The sequence below is a fragment of the Balaenoptera physalus genome (genome assembly GCF_965194825.1).
Source record: "Balaenoptera physalus genome assembly, chromosome: 4".
NCBI lineage: Eukaryota > Metazoa > Chordata > Mammalia > Artiodactyla > Balaenopteridae > Balaenoptera > Balaenoptera physalus.
This window is the reverse complement of record NC_138891.1, coordinates 19385867-19411127: the sequence shown is the minus strand read 5'-3', so window position 1 is coordinate 19411127 and position 25261 is coordinate 19385867. Positions and strand designations below refer to the sequence as shown.

At 35.8% G+C, this 25261-nt stretch overlaps 1 protein-coding gene across 4 annotated transcripts in view; it reads left to right on the top strand.

Annotated features, from left to right (window-relative positions):
* STAG1 (STAG1 cohesin complex component) overlaps window positions 1-25261 on the top strand; it is a gene marked incomplete at its 3' end in the record, with an annotated part of 426381 nt that overhangs the window by 316289 nt on the left and 84831 nt on the right. For all 4 annotated transcript variants that reach the window (XM_082459166.1, XM_082459164.1, XM_082459165.1 and 1 more), the window contains 4 exons: window positions 10036-10134; window positions 10650-10729; window positions 16164-16271; window positions 19274-19388. In XM_082459166.1, the coding sequence (XP_082315292.1) occupies window positions 10036-10134; window positions 10650-10729; window positions 16164-16271; window positions 19274-19388 (402 nt within the window). The remainder of the gene's footprint in view (window positions 1-10035; window positions 10135-10649; window positions 10730-16163; window positions 16272-19273; window positions 19389-25261) is intronic.

Here is a 25261-nt window from a genome sequence, read left to right as displayed (position 1 = left end):
AAAACCCTAAAAGTCCACCATTATATTATTAGAACTAATAAATGAATTAAATAAAGTTTCAGGACACAAGATTAATATACAGGAATCTGTTGCTTTTCTATATACTAGTAATGAACTATCAGAAAGAGAAAGCAAAAAAACAATCCCATTTAAAATTGCATCAAATGGAACAGAGTAGAAAGTCCAGAGATAAACCCATGCACCTGTGGTCACCTAATCTATGACAAAGGAGGCAAGGATATACAATGGAGAAAAGACAATCTCTTCGATAAGTGGTGCTGGGAAAACTGGACAGCTACATGTAAACGAATGAAATTAGATACTATAAATCTCTTAGAGGAAAACAGGCAGAACACTCTTTGACATAAATCACAGCAACATCTTTTTCGATCCGCTTCCTAGAGTAATGAAAATAAAAACAAAAATAAACAAATGGGACCTAATTAAACTTAAAAGCTTTTGCACAGCAAAGGCTGTGCAAAACCATAAACAAGATGAAAAGACAACCCTCAGAATGGGAGAAAATATTTGCAAACAAAACAACCGACAAGGGATTAATCTCCAAAATATACAAACAGCTCATGCAGCTCAATATCCAAAAAACAAACAACCCAGTCACAAAATGGAAGGAAGATGTAAATAGACATTTCTCCAAAGAAAACATACAGAGGGCTAAAAAGCACATGAAAAGATAGTCAAAATCACTAATAGAGAAATGCAATCAAAACTACAGTGAGGTATCACCTCACACTGGTCAGAATGTCCATCATCAAAAAATCTACAAACAATAAATTCTGGAGAGGGAGAAAAGGGAACCCTCCTACACTGTTGGTGGGAATGTAAACTGGTACATCCACTGTGGAGAACAGTATGAAGGTTCCTTAAAAAACTAAAAATAGAGCTACCATATGACCCAGCAATCCCACTCCTGGGCATATATCCAGAGAAAACCATAATTTGAAAAGATACATGCACCCCAGTGTTCATTGCAGCACTATTTACAGTAATCAGGACATGGAAGCAACCTAAATGTCCATCGACAGAGGAATGGATAAAGAAGATGTGGTACATATATACAATGGAATATTACTCAGCCATAAAAAAGAACAAAATAATGCCATTTGCAGCAACATAGACGGACCTAGAGATTGCCATACTGAGTGAAGTAAGTCAGACAGAGAAAGACAAGTATCATATGATATCATTTATATGTGGACTCTAAAAAAGGGTACAAATGAGCTTACCTACAAAACAGAAATAGAGTTACAGATGTAGAAAATAAACTTATGGTTACCAGGGGGTAAGCGGGGGGAGGGATAAATTGGAAGACTGGGATTGACATATACACACTACTATATATAAAATAGATAACTAATAATGACCTACTGTATAGTACAGGGAACTATACTCAATACTCTATAATGGACTATATGAGAAAAGAATCTAAAAACAGAGTGGATATATGTTTATGTATAACATTCACTTTGTTCTACACCTGAAACTAACACAACATTGTAAATCAACTGTACTCGAATAAAAACTTTTTTAAATTGCATTAAAAAGAATAAGATATCTAAGAATAAGCTTAAGCAAGATGGAAGACCTATACTCTGAAAACTATAAAACATTGATGAAGATAACTGAAGATGATACAAAAAAATGAAAAGATATCCCTTGTTCTTGGATTGGAAAAATTAATATTGTTTAAATGGCTATACTACCCAAAACAATCTTCAGATTGCAGTCCCTATCAAAATACCCATGACATTTATCACATAACTAGAACAAATAATCCTAAAACATATATGGAATCACAGAAGACCCTGAATAGCCAAAGCAATCTTTAGAAAAAAGAACAAAGCTGGAGGTATCATGCCTCCTGACCTCAGACTACACTACAAAGCTACAGTAATCAAAACAGTATGGTACTAGCACAAAACCAGACACATAGATCAATGGGACAGAATAGAGAGTCCAAAAATAAGCCCATGCACATATAGTCAATCTACAACAAAGGAGGCAACACTATACAATGGAGAAGATACAGTCTCTTCAATAAGTGGTTTGGGAAAACTGGACAGCTACATGTAAAAGAATGAAATTAGAACATTTTTTCACACCATATACAAAAATAAACTCAAAATTGGTTAAAGACCCAAATGTAAGACCTGAAACCATAAAACTCCTAGACGAAAACACAGGCAGGCAGGACACTCTTTGACATAAATTGTAGCAGTATTTTTTTGGATCTGTCTCCTAAGGCAAAGGAAACAAAAGCAAAAATAAACAAATGGGACCTAATTAAACTTAAAAGCTTTTGCAAATCTTTTAAGCAAAGGAAACCATCAACAGAATGAAAAGACAACCTACTGAATGGGAGAAAATATTTGCAAATGATATGGCAGATAAGGGGTTAATATCCAAAATATATAAACAGCTCATACAACTCAATATCAAAAAACCAAACAACCTGATTTTAAAATGGGCAGAAGAGCATGGGCAGACTATCTTTTCATGTGCTTTTTAGCCCTCTGTATGTTTTCTTTGGAGAAATGTCTATTTACATCTTCCACCCATTTTGTGACTGGGTTGTTTGTTTTTTGGATATTGAGCTGCATGAGCTGTTTGTATGCATTTTTCCAAAGAAGGCATACAGATGGCAAACAAGCACATGAAAGGATGCTCAACATTGCTAATCACCATAGAAATGCAAATCAAAACCACAGTGAGATATCACCTCATGCCTGTCAAAATGGATGTCATCAAAAATACCACAAGTAGCAAATGTTGTCAAGGATGTGGAGAAAATGAAACCCTTATACACTGTTGGTGGGAATGTAAATTGGTACAGTCACTATGAAAAACGGTATGAAGGTTTCTCAAAAAACTAAAAATAGAACTACCATGTGATGTAGCAATTCTACTCCTAGTTTTATGTCAAAAGAAAATGAAAACACTAATTTGAAAAGATATGTGCATTCCAGTGTTCGTAACAGCATTATCTACAATAGCCAAGATATGGAAGAAACCTAAGTGTTCATCAACAGATGAATGGATACAGAAGATTTGGTATATATACATTGTATGTGTGTGTGTGTGTGTATATATATATATATATATATACACACACACACACACATACATACATACAATGGAAGATTACTCAACCATATAATAGAATGATATTTTGCCATTTGCAACAACACAGATGGACCTGGAGGGTATTATGCTTAGTGAAATAAGTCAGACAGAGAAAGACAAATTCTGCATTTTCACCTTATATGTTATATCTAAAAAATGAAATGAATGAATATAACAAAACAAACAGACTTACAGATATAGGGAACAAACTAGTGGTTACCTGTGGGGAGGTCCAGGATAGGGGTAGGGATTAAGAGGTACAAAGTACTATGTATAAAATAAATAAGTTATAAGGATGTACTGTACAACATAGGAAATAGAACCAATATTTTATAACTTTAAATGGTGGATAAATCTATAAAATGCTGAATCAGTATATTGTACACCTGAAAGTAATAATTATAAACCAATTTTACTTCAATAAAAATTTAAAAATAAAGAAAAGGTCCTTTGCCATGAGTATCTACATAAGTGACATATGTTTTTTTCTTCCCAGGGAGCAAGCTGCTGCCATAGTTCTTTTCCCCATATGGGGGATCCATTAATAGTCCAGTCTTTTAGTTGCCATTTGCCTGACCAGATGGCTAAGTCATTGGCAACAGCCCATTTGTTAGTGAAAAATGTATCAAGGAATGGTAGTAGAGGTGGCCTGCACTGCCATTACCACAGTGCAGAGCTTGACCTATTGGAATGCCCACACCTGATAGTCAAAAGATGGCCATTTACTGGTTCAGATGGTAGCTGCAACCCAGCAGACCTCATCTGCCTTTAGTTTCACAGAGCTGTCAGTAAACCATGCCATAATGTCATCTTTGAATCTTGGGCCTTAGGAATTGCACCTGCTGTACCTAGGGCGTGGACTTTATCTGGATTATAGTCACATTGGTACTAATCATTCTGTCAGTGACTAAGTGCAGCACTGTAGCCACCATGACATTAGCATTGTAGCCGTGTCGTTAATATAAGGGATGACTAAAATTTCTGTAGCAGTTGAGCTTATTGAAGATCAAGCCCTGCCCTCTGGTAGCATATTACAGAAGAATTTAGGTATCCCTGCAGGAGTACAGTAAAAGTACATTGTAGGCTGTTCGGTGTGAACAAAAATTGGTCGTGACCTCATTCTGCAGAGGGATCAAGAAAAAGGCATTAGCCAGATCAGTCAACAGCATACTTGTTTTCCATATGGGTTGCACTGTCTCAGTGATGGTGATAATATCAGAAACTGCTAGGGCAAAAGCTGAAACTTCGACATTTATCCTTTGGTAATTTGTCAACCTCCAAACTCTGGAGGCCTTCCTTACTGGCCTGATTGGGCTGCTTGTGTTGTCTCGAATTAACAGAACGATGTCCTTTTCCCCACCGTAGATATAGTATTTTTGTTGAACAACGCTCCATGATTTGGCCAGCTCTGGAGCAGGCTACGAATGCAGCTAGCCCATTATGCTTCAATTTGTCCTTGTTGTGGTACATACCGCTTGAGGCAATGGTGGTTTTCAGTACCGTACATAGCCAAAATGTTAATGCCTATTACATATTCAATAGTAGGAACCAGGATCATCAGTACCTGAAATGGTCCAAAGAGTCTCATCCACAAATACATGTGGACTTGTCTTCCATGGGTAACTACATTCTTCCCAGACCTACTATTTTAATTCTACCTCTATGGGGACCTGTCATTTGGGCACCAGTATCCAAAGGCCCCATAAAAGTTTGGCTCCCCTCTCCCCTTTCCCCTTCTATCTTGACAGAGGCATAGGGCCTCTGGTCCCCAACAGGGACCCAGAGACCTTGGCTCCATCCCTAACTGTGTTATTCAGCCCTAGACAGTTAAAGTCTGCAGTGCCCCTTCATCAAACAGATACACCAACCAGGCTGCATGAGACACCCCTGGCTCCTGTTCATATCCGTCCTTCAGTTTCCATATTTCACTTTCAAAGAAGGACTTCATTTCAACACTTTGTATTCAGCAATGCCGTAGGTAGTTTTGCATTGAGTGAAACAGGTTTTATTTGAGGCCTGTAAGCCACCTGGATCAGGTAAAGTTTCCTGCATGGGACCCCTTTACTTCTCTCAGACATCATTTGTGACCCTTAAGACACCTTGAGAGTTGGGGGGTGAAATGGGAGCGCAAAGGTGACCAAGAGCCCAGATTATTGTTTCCCTACACTTTTTAGGACCCATTTCACATTTCCACCCTCATTCATTGCACCAGCTTTTCCCTGTTAACAGAGATATTATCAATATCCCTATTTATCCCCATATGGCCAGAGGGAGGCCAGCACATCAGCACATCACCACCACCCCACCCCCAGAGCCAGCTGCCTAGCCCTTTCATTCTGCCATGCCATGGTGTTTTTTGTTGGCAACTGTATCTCTTGGTAAGGCAGTGTTCCAAGGCTTAGCCTGTTCTTATGGAGCCAAGTGGAGGTCTAAAGACTACATGAACAAGACTCTCTTTCCTAATAGTACATAACAATGTCCCTCTCAAGACTTCTCTTCTTACCAAATGAAAAAGGGGGGGAGGTGTTAAAAGGAAACTTTTGGAAGTGATTAGTATGTTTATTGCCTTGATTTTGATAGTACCATGCATGTATGCATGTGTCCAAATGCATCAAGCAAACGTGAAGTTCTTTGCATGTCAAGTATGTCTCAATACAATTGTCAAAATATAACAACAAAGACTATCTTCTCTGTACTCCCTTCACCCCACCACATACAAACACATCTACTCCTTGACAGGCCACCTGAATTTGGTTCATTTATTCCCATTGTGGTGTACACATTATACATAGGCATTTTAATAACAATCAGCATTTTCTCCTAGAAGCATGAAAATTGTCCCTTTAAAATACAACTCATTATGAAATGATACCATTATGCTACACAATACTTTTTATAGCTCTTAACATTTTTTTCAAAAATAATTTTGCAGAAGTGCTGATAGGTTAGTGTCTCTGACAAATATGCCCAGCTCCCTCCCTCAACAAATTATTTTATTTTTCTGTGTTTCTTTTTGTTTGTTTGTTTTCTTATTTTTATATTATATAGTTATCCATTCAAAAAATATTTATTGAGCAGCAGCTATGGGTTAGGCACTGTGTTAAATAGCATTCAGATCTGAATAAGATTTTGTGTAATAGGAAAACAACAAAACATTTAGGTTTTGTAGTAGAAATACCTTCAGAGTATAGTAGAGCCCCCAAATAGAGAAATTAACAAAAATTCAAGTGGATTTTTCATCTAAGTTATTGTTAGATGTTATTATTAAGTTATTTAATTAAGTCCCTGTAATGTACCAAGATTTGGTACATTAAAGAACCAAGATTTGGGAGGAGAAGTAGTTGATTGGGAGACATCATTGGACAAGGTGTAGATAAAACTCGACTGATGTCTTTGTTCTACCTGTAATTTGCTGTGTGAACTTGAATGGATAGAGTAATTTCATCTTTTCTGGCCTTGTTTTTAAATTTAGAGCTACAAGTAAGGAAACTTCTTACATGCTGTCTTACATCTGGGGTTATGATTTTACTTTGGGTCAGCTATCTTTAGTCTTTTGCTTATCTGTTGTTGATCTCTTGTGATTATAGATACATAATATTTTTGTTGGCTTTCCACATCTTCCCTCCAGGAAGACCATATCTTGTGAGCCATCTCCATAGGTCCCCATGGGCTGCTCTTCAACATTGCTGCCCATTATAATTATTATGCCCACCTTGCATCTACTAGTTAGGTGATGCTACCTTCTTTCTGCTATTCTGTGATCTCATCATCTTCATTGTGCTGGAAGCCAAATTCTGTTTGAGTATCTCCTATTGCCAGCTCTAGCCTACAGAATACAGCTGTTATGGAGTTTCTCAGCAATGCCTGTGCCCCCATCACCAGTCTTTTCTTTATTGCCTTGGTAAACAATATTCTCTGGGCCCTCCTGAGGAACATACTCAACTAGTAGGTCTTCTGAGTTTATACAAAAGATCCTTTATGGCATGCTTACTTCACTGTGTTTTAAATGCCTTTCTTCACAGTCTGCCACAACGATTCTCGGATCTCTTATTTCATTAATATGCACCGTTGCTTTTTCCAGGAGTCATCCAGCAATGTGTTAGGCCATTTCCATGGGCCTTAAATCTTGAGGCAAGGGAGAGTGCCCTATATCCAAAAACTCTCTCGTATCCTGTTTGATATTCCCATTCCCCAGTCCAGTACCCTCAGCAGACACTCTTTTGGTTCTTACTGGTTCAAGTTGGCCCATTCCTGCAACACCTATAGCATATAATCCTTCTCCTCCTTTAGCAGACCCAGTACTTCCCCATTTGGGCTATGCTGAAATTTGACCTTAGCTTGGAGCTACAAGGGAAGGTTAGTATAGAGCATGAGGAGGGCTACTAGCATTGTCCTTAAGGTACTTGCTTCGCTTGAGGTTTCCATATATTCGAGGGGAGGGGTGGGTGGAGGGGGCATGCTACCCTCTAACATGAGACTTATTTGCAGACCCACAAGTTCATGGGAAACTTGGAGTTGAAGGTTCTCAGCTACATCCACCAGTTGTTCTTTGAACTTGCACTTCTTTCCTATATGGCCCTGATTTTGGCATAGACTTGCCTGGGATGCAAAGTCCCTTAAATTCTGCCACCCTTAAAATTGAGTTCTGGGTCTGGTCTTCAATATGTTCAGCTCTTTGTCTGCAGGAGATAAGGATCTCTTTAAATGTTGCCAGTTGTTGATTTAAACTGGTGATTAATTAGCCTGTCATTTTCTCTCTTTAGCATCTCAGTGACAGCCATAGTCCTTAGTCCATAGTCCTTATAGTTATTAATTACCCTCATCCCTCAAATGCTTGGCATGTTGTACAAGCTAAGTGCACATCTCCATTCACCCGCAAGTGCATTAGCAAATGGCTGCTATTCTGTGTCAGAGACTATCGTTAACTTCACTTACAACCAGAAATTGAGTCCTTCCTCATAGTAGTCCTTCCTTTAAGTGATCCAACCTCAGAATCCCATCATTAAGGTCTGCTTCTTAGGACTACTCTTGGTACCAACTGTTCAGGTCACATTCCTTAGAAGCCCAGCCTTAGTCAGAGATTTTTGTGCTAGTGATACATTGAGGTTTGTAGTCCCCTGAGAAGCCTCTAAGAAAGTGAGGAATATAGGATTAAGCAGGAGACACACTAACAGAAATGTGGTTTCAGAAGAAGTTTTGTCTGAGCATCATCTCAGAAGGAACTTTGAAAAATAAATTGCACCTCAGAGGTTGTACTGTCCTGAGGCAAGGAGGTTGGGCTCTTTTACCCTCCTATATCATTCCCCACTGGCTATGAGCCTCATCCTGAAGGAGGGAAAGGGTGTGGACAGGAGAGGCAAGGTAGAGCATAGGAATCTTTGTACCAGGTGGTTCTTTTCAGCCATGGTCAATTCTCCAGAGAAAGATGCAGAAAAGCGCCATTAGTTGTCAATACAGGAAGAAGCAGGAAGATTAACCTTGTATATTAGGATTTGGACATCTGGGCGGGACATCAACAGCATCTACCACAGGTACCTCCTATGTGCTAGAGACTTTACCAGCAAGCATTATCTCATTCAGTGGTGTGCTCGAGCTACCTTGAATCAGCTTTCAAGAGAGTGATTATGCACATCCATTCACTTATATGAGTTCAGTATCATTGGTAGCTTGAAATTGACCATGGAGGGAGTAATCACATCACAGAAATCTGCAAATGCAACAATTCAGGGCCCCATCCCCCAGAGCTGGTTGTTAAAACTTTTACCAGCATTCAAATTTTATAACAACCTTATGAAGGTATCATATTTTATAAATGAGAACACTGAGTATCAGAGTGATTAATATACTTGCCATCTCTCATGTAGCTACTAAGCTATAGAATTGGAAATCTAGCTTTGTCTGATTCCAAAACTTGGACTCCTACTGTTACAGCATATTGCTTTTTTTTTTTTGACTACCCCGGGTCTTTGTTGGGGCATGCGGGAATCTTTAGTTGCGGCATGCGGACTCTTAGTTGGGGCATGTGGACTCTTAGTTGCGGCATGCAGTCTTCTTAGTTGCAGCATGCAGACTCCTAGTTGCAGCATGGGGCCTTCTTAGTTGCAGCACGTGGACTCAGTGCCAGCATGCGAACTCTTAGTTGCGGCATGTGGGATATAGTTCCCCGAACAAGGATCGAACCCAGGCCCCCTGCTTGGGAGCGTGGAGTCTTACCCACTGGACCACCAGGGAAGTCCCCAACATGTTGCTTTTTGAACACAGAAACTTCGTTCTCTTTTTCATCATTTGAGAGTTGGCTAAATTTCTAGATGACCCGGAATGCACTTTGATCACCAACATCTTCTACTCCAAGTTAATGATTTTATTATATTTCCCTAGTAAATAGCAGCCCAGGACACATCACTCTATCATTTTGCCTCTGTTTTTAAACATTCTTCCCTTTATCATGTTTTCTTAACTGCTCTTTCTGGAAAGTAAAAGGTATCCAGTAAATATTTGTGAAATGAATAAATGATGACCCTTTAATATGAAATTAGATTTTTCTACAGGACGGACAAATTAACATACCCTTCTTTAATTAAAATCGTAGGTCAAAAATTCTCTCGAAGTGCCACAGTATAATGTGGGAAGTATTTCATGTTGAACCAGAGTTGATACACATTTGAAAAAGGTGTAGCTTACTCTCAAGTAACGAAGGGATTTTTAATGCATTTTTAATTAAATGTAAGTGCAAATAGAATTGCTTGGTTCCACCTTATGTTGAATTACAATATGAAGTAAATTGAATGATTAAGCTGAAAATGACTTTAGTCTTCATATAGACTTGAAAATCTTTTCAACTTTTGTGGCATGGAATTGACTGCTTCTGTTGTGTTTTTGTTTGTATTTCTGAAGCAAGGAGAAGTCAGGCTGAAGTGTTTGAAAGCTCTACAAAGTCTGTATACCAATAGAGAATTATTCCCCAAATTGGAGCTATTCACTAACCGATTCAAGGTAAGAATGCTTAGCTTATTTTCTTTTTCATTTTAAAAATGCTCGTTTTAGCTAGTTTAGCAAATGACATTACCATAACAAGTGTTTAGGTCATATTCTTTACAGCATATTGTTTAAATGAACCTGTATTAAATAGATGAATCTCTGCTTTACAAAAGATATTACCAACATGAGTTCTTATTCATTACCTTCAATAGAAGGCTCACCTGCTTAAAATAAGATTTTTTTCATAGACAACTTTTTTATAGTTATATTAATTTTGCAAGGTAAGGTTTGTCTCTGTTAGAGAATGCCAGTTGATGAGAAAGATTTTATATTATAAACATTTATAACACCTCCTGTGTGTGCGTAGGACTCTGATAATATGGTTTCAATAGTAAAGCTTTCCATTTAATCTAATCATCATTAGACTAATCTATCATTAGTCTTCCATGAATTCCCCCAAAGACATTACCTCAGATCTGTCTCCACTTACTTTCTGTTCATGGTTGGTTTGATTTATAACTTTTCTGCAGGATCGCATTGTATCAATGACACTTGATAAGGAATATGATGTTGCTGTGGAAGCTATTCGATTGGTTACTCTGATACTTCAGTAAGTATAAAATTTTAATTTAATCTGCTAATATATTAATGTTTTTTCCCAGCATTATTGATGTACTTCACATATATAACCCTAATATATATTCTTATCACTTTAGGTTTTACTTTCACATTTTAAGGTTAGGTTTGAAACAAAATGTTTTGTTTTCTCTTTGTTTTTTATTTTGAATATTGTCTATTTCCTTTACATAAAAGTTCTTTTATGCAGTATCAGTGAAGTAACATACTTCTGTTTAAAGAGAGAGAAGGCTTCAAAGGGATAGGTTTTTCAAATAGGCTTCTTTGGAATGGTATAGAAGTAGGAGAAAGGAAATAAGGCATTTAAATTGTGTCATTAATATGATAGAGATTTAAAAATAGGAATAGTTAGTTTCATCTGTAGAGCTTTGACTAAAAACTAGGAAGAATCTAGGTGAGAGAATGCAAGTCCCGGCAAAGTCATTACAAATCCTCCCCTCCCCACTTTGTGATGCTGTATCTGTCATACACCAAACATCATGTATGCCAGGGTCTGTTGTTGTTTTGATCTCTTTTTACCTCTTTCTGCTCTACTACCCTATTCTTTGTTATTGTGGCTTTATACTCTAGTATATGTTGTATGTTATAAATATGGCCTCTTAGTGGTTTGTTCCTTCTTCTTTGCCTTTCTTTTTAAAATCCACTTAGCTACTTGTGGATTTTTTTTTTTCTTCTTTATGAATTTTTAAAGTACTTTTGTCTAATTCCTCAGAAACTTTGGTTGGGAGTTTAAATATTAGAACTCCATTGAGGGACTTCCCCGGCAGTCCAGTGGTTAAGACTCCACGCTTCCACTGCAGTGGGCATGGGTTCGATCCCTGGTTGGGGCAACTAAGATCCCATAGGCTGCACAGCATGGCCAAAACAAAGAACTGCATTTAATTTTATGAAAAATTTAGGAGAGAATGGAATTTTTTACAATTATGTATTGTTTATACATAAACATGATGTATTGCTTTATTCAGATCTCATTAGGTCTTTTATATAAGGTTTAAATTTTTTCGTAGAGGTATTGTACATTATTTACTAGGTTAATTCTTAAATACTGTATGGTTTTATTGTTATTTGATTAGTATTTACTGTTAAAAATATTTTCTACTTAGTTATTGCTAAGGCAAGGAAACCTTTAATTTTTATGTTGGTCTTTTATGTGCAGCCTATTAGAACTTTTATCCATGTTGACGGTTTGATTGTATTGAATTTACTACATAGATTATTATATGATCTGCAAACAATTTCAGTTCTGTCTTCCCCTTTTCGAACCTTAAAACTTTTGTTTCATTCTCTTGTCTAGTTCCATTAGCCAGGACTTTGAACACTATGAAAGTATCACTGATAGTGGATTTTTTTGTTCTTGTTCTAGGAAGGCATCTAAAGTTATTTCTGAGATAGGTTTTTGGTATGATAAAAGTTCTTTTGTGTTCTCAGTTTTCTGGGATTTTCCTTTCATACATTGTTGAGCCTGAATAGAATTGGTAGATTTGTCTAACGGTAAAACACCCATGCATTTCTAGAATAAATCCTGTTTGAACATGACATATTTGTTTTCATTGTATTTTGCTTAAATGCAATGTTATATTTAATATCCTATTTAGGATTTTCACATCTGTGTTGTGTGTAAATTTGACATTTTTTCTGTTCCTTACCCAACTTTGAAATCAAGATATATACTGTTTGTAAAATATCTTCAGTAGTTTCTCATCCTTTTTCTGTTTTGAAATAAATTTGCTATGACAGATTAATTCCTCCTTGAAATTTTGAGAGAATTCTTTTGTTAAAGCCATGTCAGTTTTAAGTTTCTTTTGAGAGAAAGGTCTTTGATTACCATTTCTACTTCTTCAGTGGTTATCTATCTAAGTTAACCTTTACTTCCTCTTGTATTGATTTTGGCTTTTCATATGATTTTTATAGTATATCAGTTTTATCACAGTTTTCAACTTTATTATTTTATAGCTTATGATATTTTTATTCATAAAACTTTATTATTTCTTTTGTTATTTCTCGTTTACATCATTCATTTTATTTGTATCCTCTTCTTGATCAGTCATGGCAGAGGTTTGTCCATCCTAGTGTTCTTTTCAAAGAACTAGCTTCTTTTAGCTATTTCTTTCTTGTTTTTGAGCAATCATATTTAAAGTAACAAATATACCTTTAAGTACTACTTTACTAGTCTCCTAAAAATTTGGACATAGAATATTTTCATAGACAATCAATGATAAGTATTTTGATTACCTTTATGATTTTCAGTTTAATCAAAATTATTCAGTAGTAATTTTTGTTCTCCCTAGATCAGATTGTTTAAAGCTGTTCTTTCTATTTTATTGTATTATTTGAGAATGTGTTCTGAGTACCTTGGTCAATTTTCTGAATTTTCTAAGTATGTTTAAAAACAATACATATCTATGTTGTATATATAGTTATTTATATTCATTACTTTGAATTTATTTAGTGTCATTCAAATTATCTATACCTTTGCTTATTTTTGTCTACTTTTTCAGAAGGATGTGTTAAAGTCTTCAACTACTATTGTTCACTTATCTTTCCTTTTAGGTTGTTGCTTGGTATACTTCAGAGTATATATAGATCAGTACCTCTCTATTCATGATTTGTACATCTTCTGATAATATTCACTTTATCCTTACATCTCATTCTTCCTTGTCATTTATGAAGAATTTTTTCCTTTTCAATTCTATTTTAAATTATTATGCCCCCTAGTTATAGTTTACTTGTAAATTTCACAAGCTTATCAATGTCTTTCCCTTGAACAAAAAATACCCACATTCCAACCATTTGTCTTTTTCATTGGAATTGTCTAGAGTTTAAAATCTATTGTTAAGGATTACTTTTTTACCCTTTTTTGGGGTTTTTTGCTTCCTTTTTTTATTTAGTTTCAGTAATTGCTCATTTAGATAAGAGTAAACTTTGCTTTGATATTACTTCTTCCCTTACTTCCAAGGAAGAGTAATTCTCTCATAGACTCCTCCAGTATTGTCTTTTCTGGCTAGTTTACTTCCTCAAAGAGTATTTCCAAACCATCTAAGACCTTGTTTGGCTAAAAAAAAATCATACTTTCATCATGAATTTAGAAAATGGTTTGGCTAGTTTCAAAAGTCTATTTTTAAGGTTTTTTTCTATGTTTTCATTGGAGGAAATAAGGGCAAAACATGTCTTATATAAAAGTATAGTTATGGCCCTCCAGCTGTGTCAGATGACCTAATTCATTAGGTACATTGGTCCTTTTATGGATTCCTCAGAGAGCTCTCCCTGTTGCAGGAGAGGGAGATGTCATCCTGGAACCTGCAGAAGTCCTTAGGATGGACCTCCAAGTGAGGGTCCTTGGCTTCCCACAGCAAAGAGTTCCGGAGTGAACCATAGTAAAGGGAAAGCAAGTTTATTTAGAGAGATACACATTCCATAGGCAGAATGACATCTGTCTCAGAAGGCAAGAGCGGCTCCAGGGCACAGGGTCTTCTGGGAAAGTGAGATCTGCCCAGGGGCATGGGGTCATAGGTTTTTATGGGTTAAGTAATTTCATAGGCTGAGTGGGAGGAATATTCTTGCTATTTTGGGGAAGAGTAGGGATTTCCCAAGAATTGGGCCACTGCCTACTTTTTGACCTTTTATGGTCCTCCTCGGAACTGTCACGGTATAAGAGGGAGTGATTTTTAGTATTTCAATGAAGGTATAATGAGCTAAAGGTCAATGACCCGACTATTCTCAAAGCCACCTTGGTTTGAGCTGGTTCTAGCCTATCTTAGCATCCCAACAGCTGCTCCCCTTCTTCATTATCTAGCATTTTGTGTCCTGTCCCTTTCCCTCTTGTCTCATCCCCACTCTAGGTATTTGTGACAATGGGAAGTTCCCCAGAGTGGACAGTGCCTCCTCTGGCTATTTACTGTGTGACTCAGAGCCTGACTTTCAGGTTTCCTCTGTTTGAGTTGCTTGCCCTATAGGTGTTCTTGTTGGGCAAAATGTCTTTTAAAACTATCCAGGCTGGCTCCCTTTAAGTATTCCATATCTGGCCTAAAGGAAACGTGGAAGAAGTATGGATTTCTACTCATTATATTGCTCAATCTCCTAATGTCTACTTATATATTATTTTGGTGAGAAATGAGCTAAGATTCACAAAACTAACTCTCCAGTCTCTTATAGCATTGCGTGAAATGATCTGGCCTTATTTTTCTTGGCTTGTGGGTTCTCTACCAAAACTTACCCAAAACAACAAGTTAAGTCACCTTTAACATCCTGTTATACCATCTTTAAATTCTTTTTCTCTGCATCTGTTAATTCTTCTTCTTTTGGTATAGATGACTTTCCTTTCACTTATGAGCTTAGATTACTGAGATATCTTGTTGAATTTTTTTCCTATGAGTTTAACTTTATCCTGAGGGTATTAGCTAATTGAGTTGATGATATACATGTAATTAAGTGAAGAGGTTAAAACTTAGGCCTTCTTGAGAGGGGGAAAAAAGTGTACTTTAAAAAATGCTTCTATCTGTCTCCCATCCTTGATATTCAGCTCTTTTTCATTCAGAACTAAAGTTTCTCTCTTATACTGTGATGCAGCTACCTTATTCTGCTGCAAAGTTCATTCTAATTTATATTTGTCAGATCCCTCAATCTCCTCCTAGCCTCTAGGCATCTCCAGGATTGAATTCTAGAGAATGAGTTTATACCCCTACATCTTGTCAAGAACCTGTACAGCCCAAGAATTCTATAGTCATCTAGTCATTAATCTATAATCCTGTCAGACATTTTTTTTTTTCCAGTCAGACATTTTTAATCATGTTAATAATCAGGAAATAGATGTTCCCTCTTTGGGAAAAAAATACTTAAAGATACATTCCAGCAAACCAAGAAAAGGTTCAAACTTTAAGAATACATGAATAGAAAGGTGGGAAATTTGTGTTAGTAGAGGAGTGGTTATGACTAGTGAATCCATTTTATATAGAAAGAAGACTAAATAGTATTGTAAATATTGTGATAAACTATAATTTGAAATAGACAATTCTGGAAAGAGTTACATAGTACAATAATAATTTAACTCTGTGAAACAGGGGCAAATATATGACCAGTGCCTATTAATAAAAAACTTATGCACATTTAAAGAAATTGAGCTAAACTGGGCTAATATATATCCCAAGGTATTAATACTCATTGTCCATAGGTGTGTATGGGAAGAAATGTGGACATTTTATTTTCTTTTGTTATCTGTATTTTCTGAATTTTATGTAACAATTAAGTGTCTTTTATAGTTAAAGAGAAATATTATTTTCAAAGTCAGACTAAAAAGAGAGGAAAATAAAGTCAGCATGCTTGAGCTTTTATAAAGAACCTTACAAAATTTTAATCAAGGTAGAACTGACAGTAAATATTTTTGGCTCAGTGTTACTTTCTGAATTTTTCAGTGGAAGTGAAGAAGCTCTTTCCAATGAAGACTGTGAAAATGTTTACCACTTGGTATACTCAGCACATCGCCCTGTTGCTGTGGCAGCTGGAGAATTCCTTCACAAAAAGTGAGTTAATTCTCTTTGAAACCAGGTTCCACTTTCATATGTTGTTTTGTCGTTGTTTTACAGTTAATGAAAGAAAGTAATAGTGACTGAAAACAGTGCTAGAAGTGGCCATTGCCCCAAGTTCTGGGGGCTATAATATTCTCACAGCCTACATGCACATCATGAATCACATCCCTGAGAATGATGTCCCTTGTGATATATTCCTTTGACCTGAAATCTAAAAGGATGGTTCTCAGCTAGTCAGCTTAGGCATGTGAGGGGAGAAAGGAGAAGTGCTTGAAGTTTATAAAGACTCCCCTGAGTAACTGATATTTTATTTCACCAAATTTTTTTCCCTTTTAAAATTCTAAGTTCTCATCTTATCTTCTCAACATTGGTAATCTAAAATTATCCTCAAAACACCTCCCAAATTTTCATTTTTTTCCATTCTGTCAGGATGAAGATTATTTTAATCAGTAATCCATAATGATGCTAAAAATTATATATGCAGTTACAGTTTAAAAGCAAAATCTCATCTATTTTTTGACATAGAGCATAGAGCTATTTTTTTGACATAGAACATAAAGCATAGAGCTAGTGAGAGTTTATGAATGTAATTAAACATTCTTATGAAATATATTTTTGATCATGGTCTACTGTATATGTTATATAATTTGTTAGTAGATTAATTCTTAAAATGTAAACATATTCTTGGGCAAGGGGATGTTTTGCTTTGTTTTTGTTTTTGTTCATAGATTTAACTTAGTGACTTTGACAGGTGAACCCAGAAGTCCATTGCATGTTGTGATTTGTAATTATGCTAAATAAGCACAGATGTAAATCATGCACTGGGCAACTGTTGTATATGGATGATTAACTTTGGTAATGAGCAGGCCTGGCCCTCCGTCCAGCATCAGCAACTCAGTGCTGCAGCCACAAACTGTTCTTTACTCACTGGTACCTCTCAAAGTGAGAAAAAGTTGTTTCTATGTGAAAAATCTTTAAGAAGGAAGCTGGCTAGTAGGGCATGCTGGTAATGAAAGTGAGGAAGAAAGTCAGAATTTTTAGGCATGACTTTTAAAATAAGATATTTTCTTTTCCAGTGACTCTGACATCATTGGCTAGTAAAGAATAATGCTATTTCCATATTTATCTTGAGGTGTTGTCTATCACAAATATCAAGGGTATACTGTAGTCTTCACTTGCCTTCCTTTTTTATTGTATTCTAGTAATAAATTCTACTCTGTTCTCTATTTAACTTTTCAAAAAGCTTTGTGTTTTTTTAGAAAGAATTATTGCTTCTATAGTTTCAAAGAAAAGATAGACTAAAAAGGCTGGTCAGCTACAGAATAGAGGCCATAAACTGGCAGCACTGTAATCAGAAAGAGCCTTTGGATATATTTAATTTTATTTGTATTGTGTTTTTGTAAGTTTGAAACACTTGCTAAAGATTTTTAAATTATAATATTTTACATAAAAATCGACAAATGCAAGCTGCCATTATTTTTTATTTCTTTGTGAAAAGGAAGTCAATTCCTATGCAAATGAAAGCTTCACTTCATAAGCTTGTTTTATGCCCCTGCCCTGAAGATATTCAGTTTGAGAACTTTTGATTCTTAATGATCTCTTTCAGCATTTTCCCACCTTTTAATATTGTGATCTGTTAAAATCTTAACAAGTAAACTGTAGACTAGCCCCAGAATTCCATGATAAAGTTTAAAAAAAAAAAATGTGTGCATGCACGTAGACTTAGTCTGTTTTTTAGTCTAGTGTATTAAGCTATACCAAGCATCCAAAAAATGGTAAAATGTATCTGAAATGAATATTTTAATGTCATTGAAAATTCTACATTTTAATATTAGAAAAATTAAGCTAATTACTCAGTGCCTTATATACAGTGAATGCAATTATTTAAATTTGTACATTTTAGTGTAAAGGACCCTCTTATTTTCCGTTTGCCCCCACCTCTGAAAGCTACCCAAATAAACTTTCTCTTAAACCAGTCTGATGGCTGTGCAGATATAGCTTCAAGATAATACTCTAGTCTTCTATAGCCCCTGCCATATACTTTCCCCTTCCCTCCAAAAATACTGTTTCTCAATACTCATTTTCTGCTTGAAATTGGTTTATATTTTATGTCACATGAAGTTTTTCTTATTTTATTCAATTATTTAGCCTGTCATCTGAGAGGCCTACTATGACTTCCATGTCTAAACTAGCACTCTATATCCCTATTCCTAGACCGTTGTATTTCCTTGTAACACCTGAGGTGGTACATATTGATCTACTGTTTGTCTCCAGCCACTAGAGTGAGAGCTCAGTGAGAATAGGGATTTTGTCTTTGTTCAGTATTATATCCCTTTTACCTGGAGCAATACCTGGGAGTAAGGCACCTTGAGTAGTCCGTAAGTTTTGTTAGAATAAGTCTTCTTAGCAAATTAAAATTTTCAAGTCATTTCTTTGCCATATTTTAGAAGTTTTGCCACTAAGTAGTATTTTTATAAATTTAATGTTTCTTTCATTTTACTCAATACTGTTGGGTTGGTGAATACTGTTTCTAGGTAATAGGTTAGTAAACAGAAAAATAGTGGAAGAAGTAAATCATGATTAAAAGTCTGAATTTTTACCATTATTGCTGGAGCCTTTGGTTAAATTCTATAATTACATGACTGTAAAATGGATATTTAAGAAAATAGAACTCTATTTAAAATTACGTACTTTAGTATCTATCACAGAGAATAAAAAGTTTTTCATAAAGATTTGAACATTGATTAGTCATCAGTAAAAAAAGCTTTCTTTTACACTTTATGTGTAGTTGAACTGTATGAAATTGTTTAGATCTAACCACTTTTTTGACCTATAAAAACATCAGTTACATACTTGTGTTGAAACAAATCAATAACCTGATCTCTGATACTGTTTCCTTTTTTTTAAACACTGAAATAATTTATACGTTGAAGGAAAAGACTAAAATTCATATCCATGTAAATTTGTAAAGTTCTTGTTTTGTTACTTACTTCCAGGCTATTTAGCAGACATGACCCCCAAGCAGAAGAAGCATTAGCAAAGAGGAGGGGGAGGAACAGTCCAAATGGGAACCTTATTAGGATGCTGGTTCTTTTCTTTCTTGAAAGTGAGGTAAATTTTTAACATAATTCTTTATTTTGTTTTTGTTTTAACATTAGATTACATTTTAAATAAAATTGTTGTTTAATTCATTGTAATTAACGATATTTTTTAATCAAATGAAGACAAGCCTGTTTCTTACAAAACTGCCTCAATGGATATTTTCTTTGGCTTTTTTTGTTTGTTTGTTTGTTTTGGCTGTGCCACGTGGCTTGTGGGATCTTAGTTCCCCGACCGGGGATTGAACCAGGGTCCATGGCAGTGAAAGCCTGCATCCTAACCACTGGACCACCAGGGAATTCCCTGCCTCCATGGATTTGATTTTATGATTATGGAATCAGTACTCTGCCTTTTGTGGGAATATGTATGTAGGTGTGGATTAACACTGAATATAGGCTAGCAATTTTTAAAGTTTTATAGTATTGCATTGTAATACTGCATACTTTTTATTGTTGCTTTTTTTTTTCTTGAATTTTTGCCCATGCCTTTTAAATTATATTATTTAGGGAATTCCCTGACAGTTCTGTGGTTAGGACTCCGTGGTTTCACTGCCGGAGGCCCAGGTTCAATCCCTGGTCAGGGACTAAGATCCTGCAAGCCGTGTGGCATGGCCAAAAAAAAAAAAATTATATTATTTAAACAGTTCATGAATATTGTCAAGCTATTAAAACCATTAGTTCTATCTTGTTTGAAAATTATGTTATTTAAGGAGAAAGAAAAATATGAATTTAGATGTAAATTAGTAGTTGTACAAGTCCATAGCAGTAATTCCATGTGACATTTCCATGTCAGTTTATCAATTAAACAGTTAACATCCATAACATATTATCTATCTAAATCTGTTTGCACAAGTGAACTTTGGTTTGCCCACTTAAATGTTCTTTGATATTAGAACTGTGTTTCCTACTGTTGGTTTGACATTGGGGGAATGGCAAACTAAACCTAAAGACCCCCTGAATGAACAAACTTGTTGGCTTATAAGTGAGTGGGAACAGAGTTGCAAAAAAGGTGGCGAAAATCTGGAAATCTAGGACCCTGAACTTTACTTGGGGGAAGAGTATTTTTGGTTTGTATTGGAATGTCCAGGAAGAAGAAAAACTTGAGACTGTATGCTCAAGTTTGAAAGTGCTGGAGAAACCCTGTAGGAATGAGGAATAGAGAGACAAACAGGCAGTCTATAAGAAAATTAAAATCAGAGAGAGATGTAAGAACTTACTCAGTGGAAAGAGTGGCATTAGGGCAAAGCAGAGCCAGAGAAGTGGTGAAGGAATTCCCGGTATCTTTTAAGTGAGTTGGGAACAGATAGAGAAAGAATAAAGTCAGAAACAAAACCAGTTGGAGAGTTGCGTTTGAGTAAAGGACGTGTTTAAGAATTTAAGAACAGTGTTTTAAATGTGTATACAAATTACCTGGGGTCTTGTTAAAATGCCAGTTCTGATTCAGTAGCTCTGGGTTGGGGTCTGAGATGCTACCTTTCTAACAAGCTCCTAGGTGATGTTTATGCTTCTGGACCAGAAATCCAGGGACCACACTTTGCATAGTAAGGGTTTAAAGCATTATTTTCTTAACAAAGCAAGTGTGGATAGATTATGGAGTAAAATACAGATGTTTGTGAATGTTTAAGGTAAAACACTAAGTACTTAATAAATATCACACTTCTGGTAGACTATTCAAATTAAATCCTTAGCCCTTTAGGTTTTAAAGAAATGGGATTAAAAGTATTTTGCAACAGTCAAGTCATATTTAAAAATTTGACTTTAACAGCAACAGTAATTTCAAAATTTGATAGGGATGAGACATGCATATACTATTTAAACTGCTGAAAAGTTCAGGGAATATGATGATCAGGCTACTTTAACTTGATTATTAATTGAAAGAAAATGTTTTAGATCTCTGAAAGCCCAAGGACTTTACTTTTTGATATATTAAAATCCCTAAGTACTTAGTTTTACACAGTTTCATCTTCTGTATAAAGCAGTAATTTGTGATGTGTTATTACTGCTCTATATTTCAAATGGTACTGCTGTTTCGTGTGTTTGCTGCTGTTTACTAAAGTATTACAAGAACATTAAAATATATTTCCCAGTTCTCCTCTGTGGCATTCTTGTCAGCTGCAAAAACAACTGCAAATCATACTTAAGGGTTTCTTGTGTACACCTGGAGGTGAATGCTTATTAAAGCCATATTCTTATAATATGGTGGGCTTCTGATTGTCTTATTCTGAATTCCTCTTGTTTTACTGTAATGTGTGTTTCAGTGATATATTAGACACATAAAAAGTTGAATTGAAAGAGACCTTAGAAATCATAAAGTAGAATAAGTCCAGCTTTTATAGATGATTACTGATCAGTTAACTAGAATTAACTGAATTGAAAATCATTCCTATTCCTTTGTTTTACTCGGATGTTAAATAGTAACATTTTAGTAATAGAATTCTAAAATGTTGAATTGAGAGAGGTTTGTAGTCCATGGAGTAGTAGTCCTCTTTTATATGGGAATTATAGGTGAAATGATGGAGATTAAGAGATCTGCCTAAACTAGTTTTTCTTTCCTTTTTAGCAGTCATTGGTTTCAAGTGAAAAAATACCTTGTGTATTTGAGATACACGCCATATAGTAGGATAAATGGTACTTGCATATGATGAGTCCAGATTTCCCTATATGTAGTGTGACCATAATACTGTACAAACTGTGATGCTTTTCAGACTGACAAGGCTGCTATTAATAATTATTCCAAAGCACTAATCATAACCCAGAACATTTCTGGACAATCTAGAAGTATGGTAACTGTCCTTCTAGGCATATGGAATGATGAGGTGCATTATGACAGTAATTTAAGACAGAAAGTTAACAGACATATTATTGATATAACCAGGAAATCTCCCCAGAGTGATAACTTTTTGGAGTTCTTTTTTAATATGTTCTTCAAGCTTCACCAATAGCTGGCTCTGCTTCTGCAGAGAATAAAAGCCAATATAAGAGTATTTAGAAATTTTAGGCTTAATAATTTGGAATGGTTATTTGCACTGTAAATGATTTTTCATAAAAGGAATAAGTGTAAGATTCCATTATACAGTGCACTCCTTTAGTGTATTTAACTATTCGACAGAGAAGTGAGCAGGGCAGAAAAAACATGAGGTAAAATATTTATGAGTAACCTTGAAGCCAATTAAAGATAAATGGGAACACACCCAGAAAATTGTAATTAAAGTCACCAGGAGAATAAGATTAGTTTGTTATAGACAGGATTAGAGGACACCTATAAAATAAATTATACTTAGATATAGCAAGGTAAAGTTCACCTAGACAATAAATATAATTTTAATTTATGTTATATAACTTATACATAAATTTTAATATAATTCTGATTATCTGTTTGCTGTACAATGACTCTTTCTCCATTAATGAGCTACCTTTTTTGTTCATCTAATTCCCAAGGAGTACAAAGAATGCTTGCAGATGCCTGATTTTCATGCTGTTTTTATAAAATTATGTTACAAAAAACTGTGTTTAGAAAGTAAACTTTTGTGTCGTTGTTAGGGTTCCAGATCCTTTTTTTTTCAAAATAAATTTATTTTATTTATTTGTTTGTTTTTGGCTGCATTGCGTCTTCGTTGCTGCCGCAGGCTTTCTCTAGTTGCGTTGAGCAGGGGCTTCTCGTCGCGGAGCACGGGCTCCAGGCACAAGGTCTTCAGTAGTTGTGGCGCACGGGCTTAGTTGCGCTGTGGTGTGTCGGATCTTCCCAGACCAGGGCTGGAACCCATGTTGCCTGCATTGGAAGGCGGATTTTTTTTTTTTTAACATCTTTATTGGGGTATAATTGCTTTACAATGTTGTGTTAGTTTCTGCTGTATAACAAAGTGAATCAGCTATACGTATACATATATCCCCATACCTCCTCCCTCTTGCATCTCCCTCCCACCTTCCCTATCCCACCCCTCTAGGTGGTCACAAAACATGGAGCTGATCTCCCTGTGCTATGTGGTTGCTTCCCACTAACTATCTGTTTTACATTTGGTATTGTATATATGTCCATGCCACTCTCTCACTTCATCCCAGCATACCGTTTCCCCTCCCCGTGTCCTCAAGTCCACTCTCTACGTCTGCGTCTTTATTCCTGTCCTGCCCCTAGGTTCTTCAGAACCGTTTTTTTTTTTTTAGATTCCATATATATATATGTGTTAGCATACGGTATTTGTTTTTCTCTTTCTGACTTACTTCACTCTGTATGACAGACTCTAGGTCCATCCACCTCACTACAAATAACTCAATTTCATTTCTTTTTTATGGCTGAGTCATATTCCATTGTATATATGTGCCACATCTTCTTTATCCATTCATCTGTCGATGGACAGTTAGGTTGCTTCCATGTCCTGGCTATTGTAAATAGAGCTGCAGTGAACATTGTGGTACATAACTCTTTTTTTTTTGTTTGTTTGTTTGTTTTTTTATACTGCAGGTTCTTATTAGGCATCAATTTTATACATATCAGTGTATACATGTCAATCCCAATCTCCCAATACAGCACACCACCATCCCCACCTCACCGCAGTTTTCCCCCCTTGGTGTCCATATGTCCATTCTCTACATCTGTGTCTCAACTTCTGCCCTGCAAACTGGCTCATCTGTACCATTTTTCTAGGTTCCACATACATGCATTAATATATGATATTTGTTTTTCTCTTTCTGACTTACTTCACTCTGTATGACAGACTCTAGGTCCATCCACCTCACTACAAATAACTCAATTTCGTTTCTTTTTATGGCTGAGTAATATTCCATTGAATGTATGTGCCACATCTTCTTTATCCATTCATCTGTCGATGGTCACTTAGGTTGCTTCCATGTCCTGGCTATTGTAAATAGAGCTGCAATGAACATTTTGGTACATGACTCTTTTTGAGTTATGGTTTTCTCAGGGTATATGCCCAGTAGTGGCATTGCTCGGTCATATGGTAGTTCTATTTTTATTTTTTTAAGGAACCTCCAGACTGTTCTCCATAGTGGCTGTATCAATTTACATTCCCAGCAACAGTGCAAGAGCATTCCCTTTTCTCCACACCGTCTCCAGCATTTACTGTTTGTAGATTTTCTGCTGATGGCAATTCTGACCAGTGTGAGGTGATACCTCATTGTAGTTTTGATTTGCACTTCTCTAATGGTTAGTGATGTTGAGCATCCTTTCATATGTTTGTTGGCAATCTGTATATCTTTTTTGAAGAGAAGTCTATTAGATCTTCTGCCCATTTTTGGATTGGGTTGTTTGTTTTTTTGATATTGAGCTGCATGAGCTGCTGGTATATTTTGGAGATTAATCCTTTATCAGTTGCTTCGTTTGCAAATATTTTCTCCCATTCTGAGGGTTGTCTTTTCGTCTTGTTTATGGTTTCCTTTGCTGTGCAATGGCTTTTAAGTTTCATTAGGTCCCATTTGTTTATTTTTGTTTTTATTTCCATTTCTCTAGGAGGTGGGTCAAAAATGATCTTGCTGTGATTTATGTCATAGAGTGTTCTGCCTATGTTTTCCTCTAAGAGTTTTATAGTGTCTGGCCTTACACTTAGGTCTTTAATCTATTTTGAGTTTATTTTTGTGTATGGTGTTAGGAAGTGTTCTAATTTCATTCTTTTACATGTAGCTGTCCAGTTTTCTCAGCACCACTTATTGAAGATGCTCTCTTTTCTCCATTGTATATTGTTGCCTCCTGTATCAAAGAGAAAATGACCATATGTGTGTGGGTTTATCTCTGGGCTTTCTATCCTGTTCCATTGATCTATATTTCTGTTTTTGTGCCAGTACCATACTGTCTTGATTACTGTAGCTTTGTAGTATAATCTGAAGTCAGGGAGCCTGATTCCTCTAGCTCCATTTTTCTTTCTCAAGATTGCT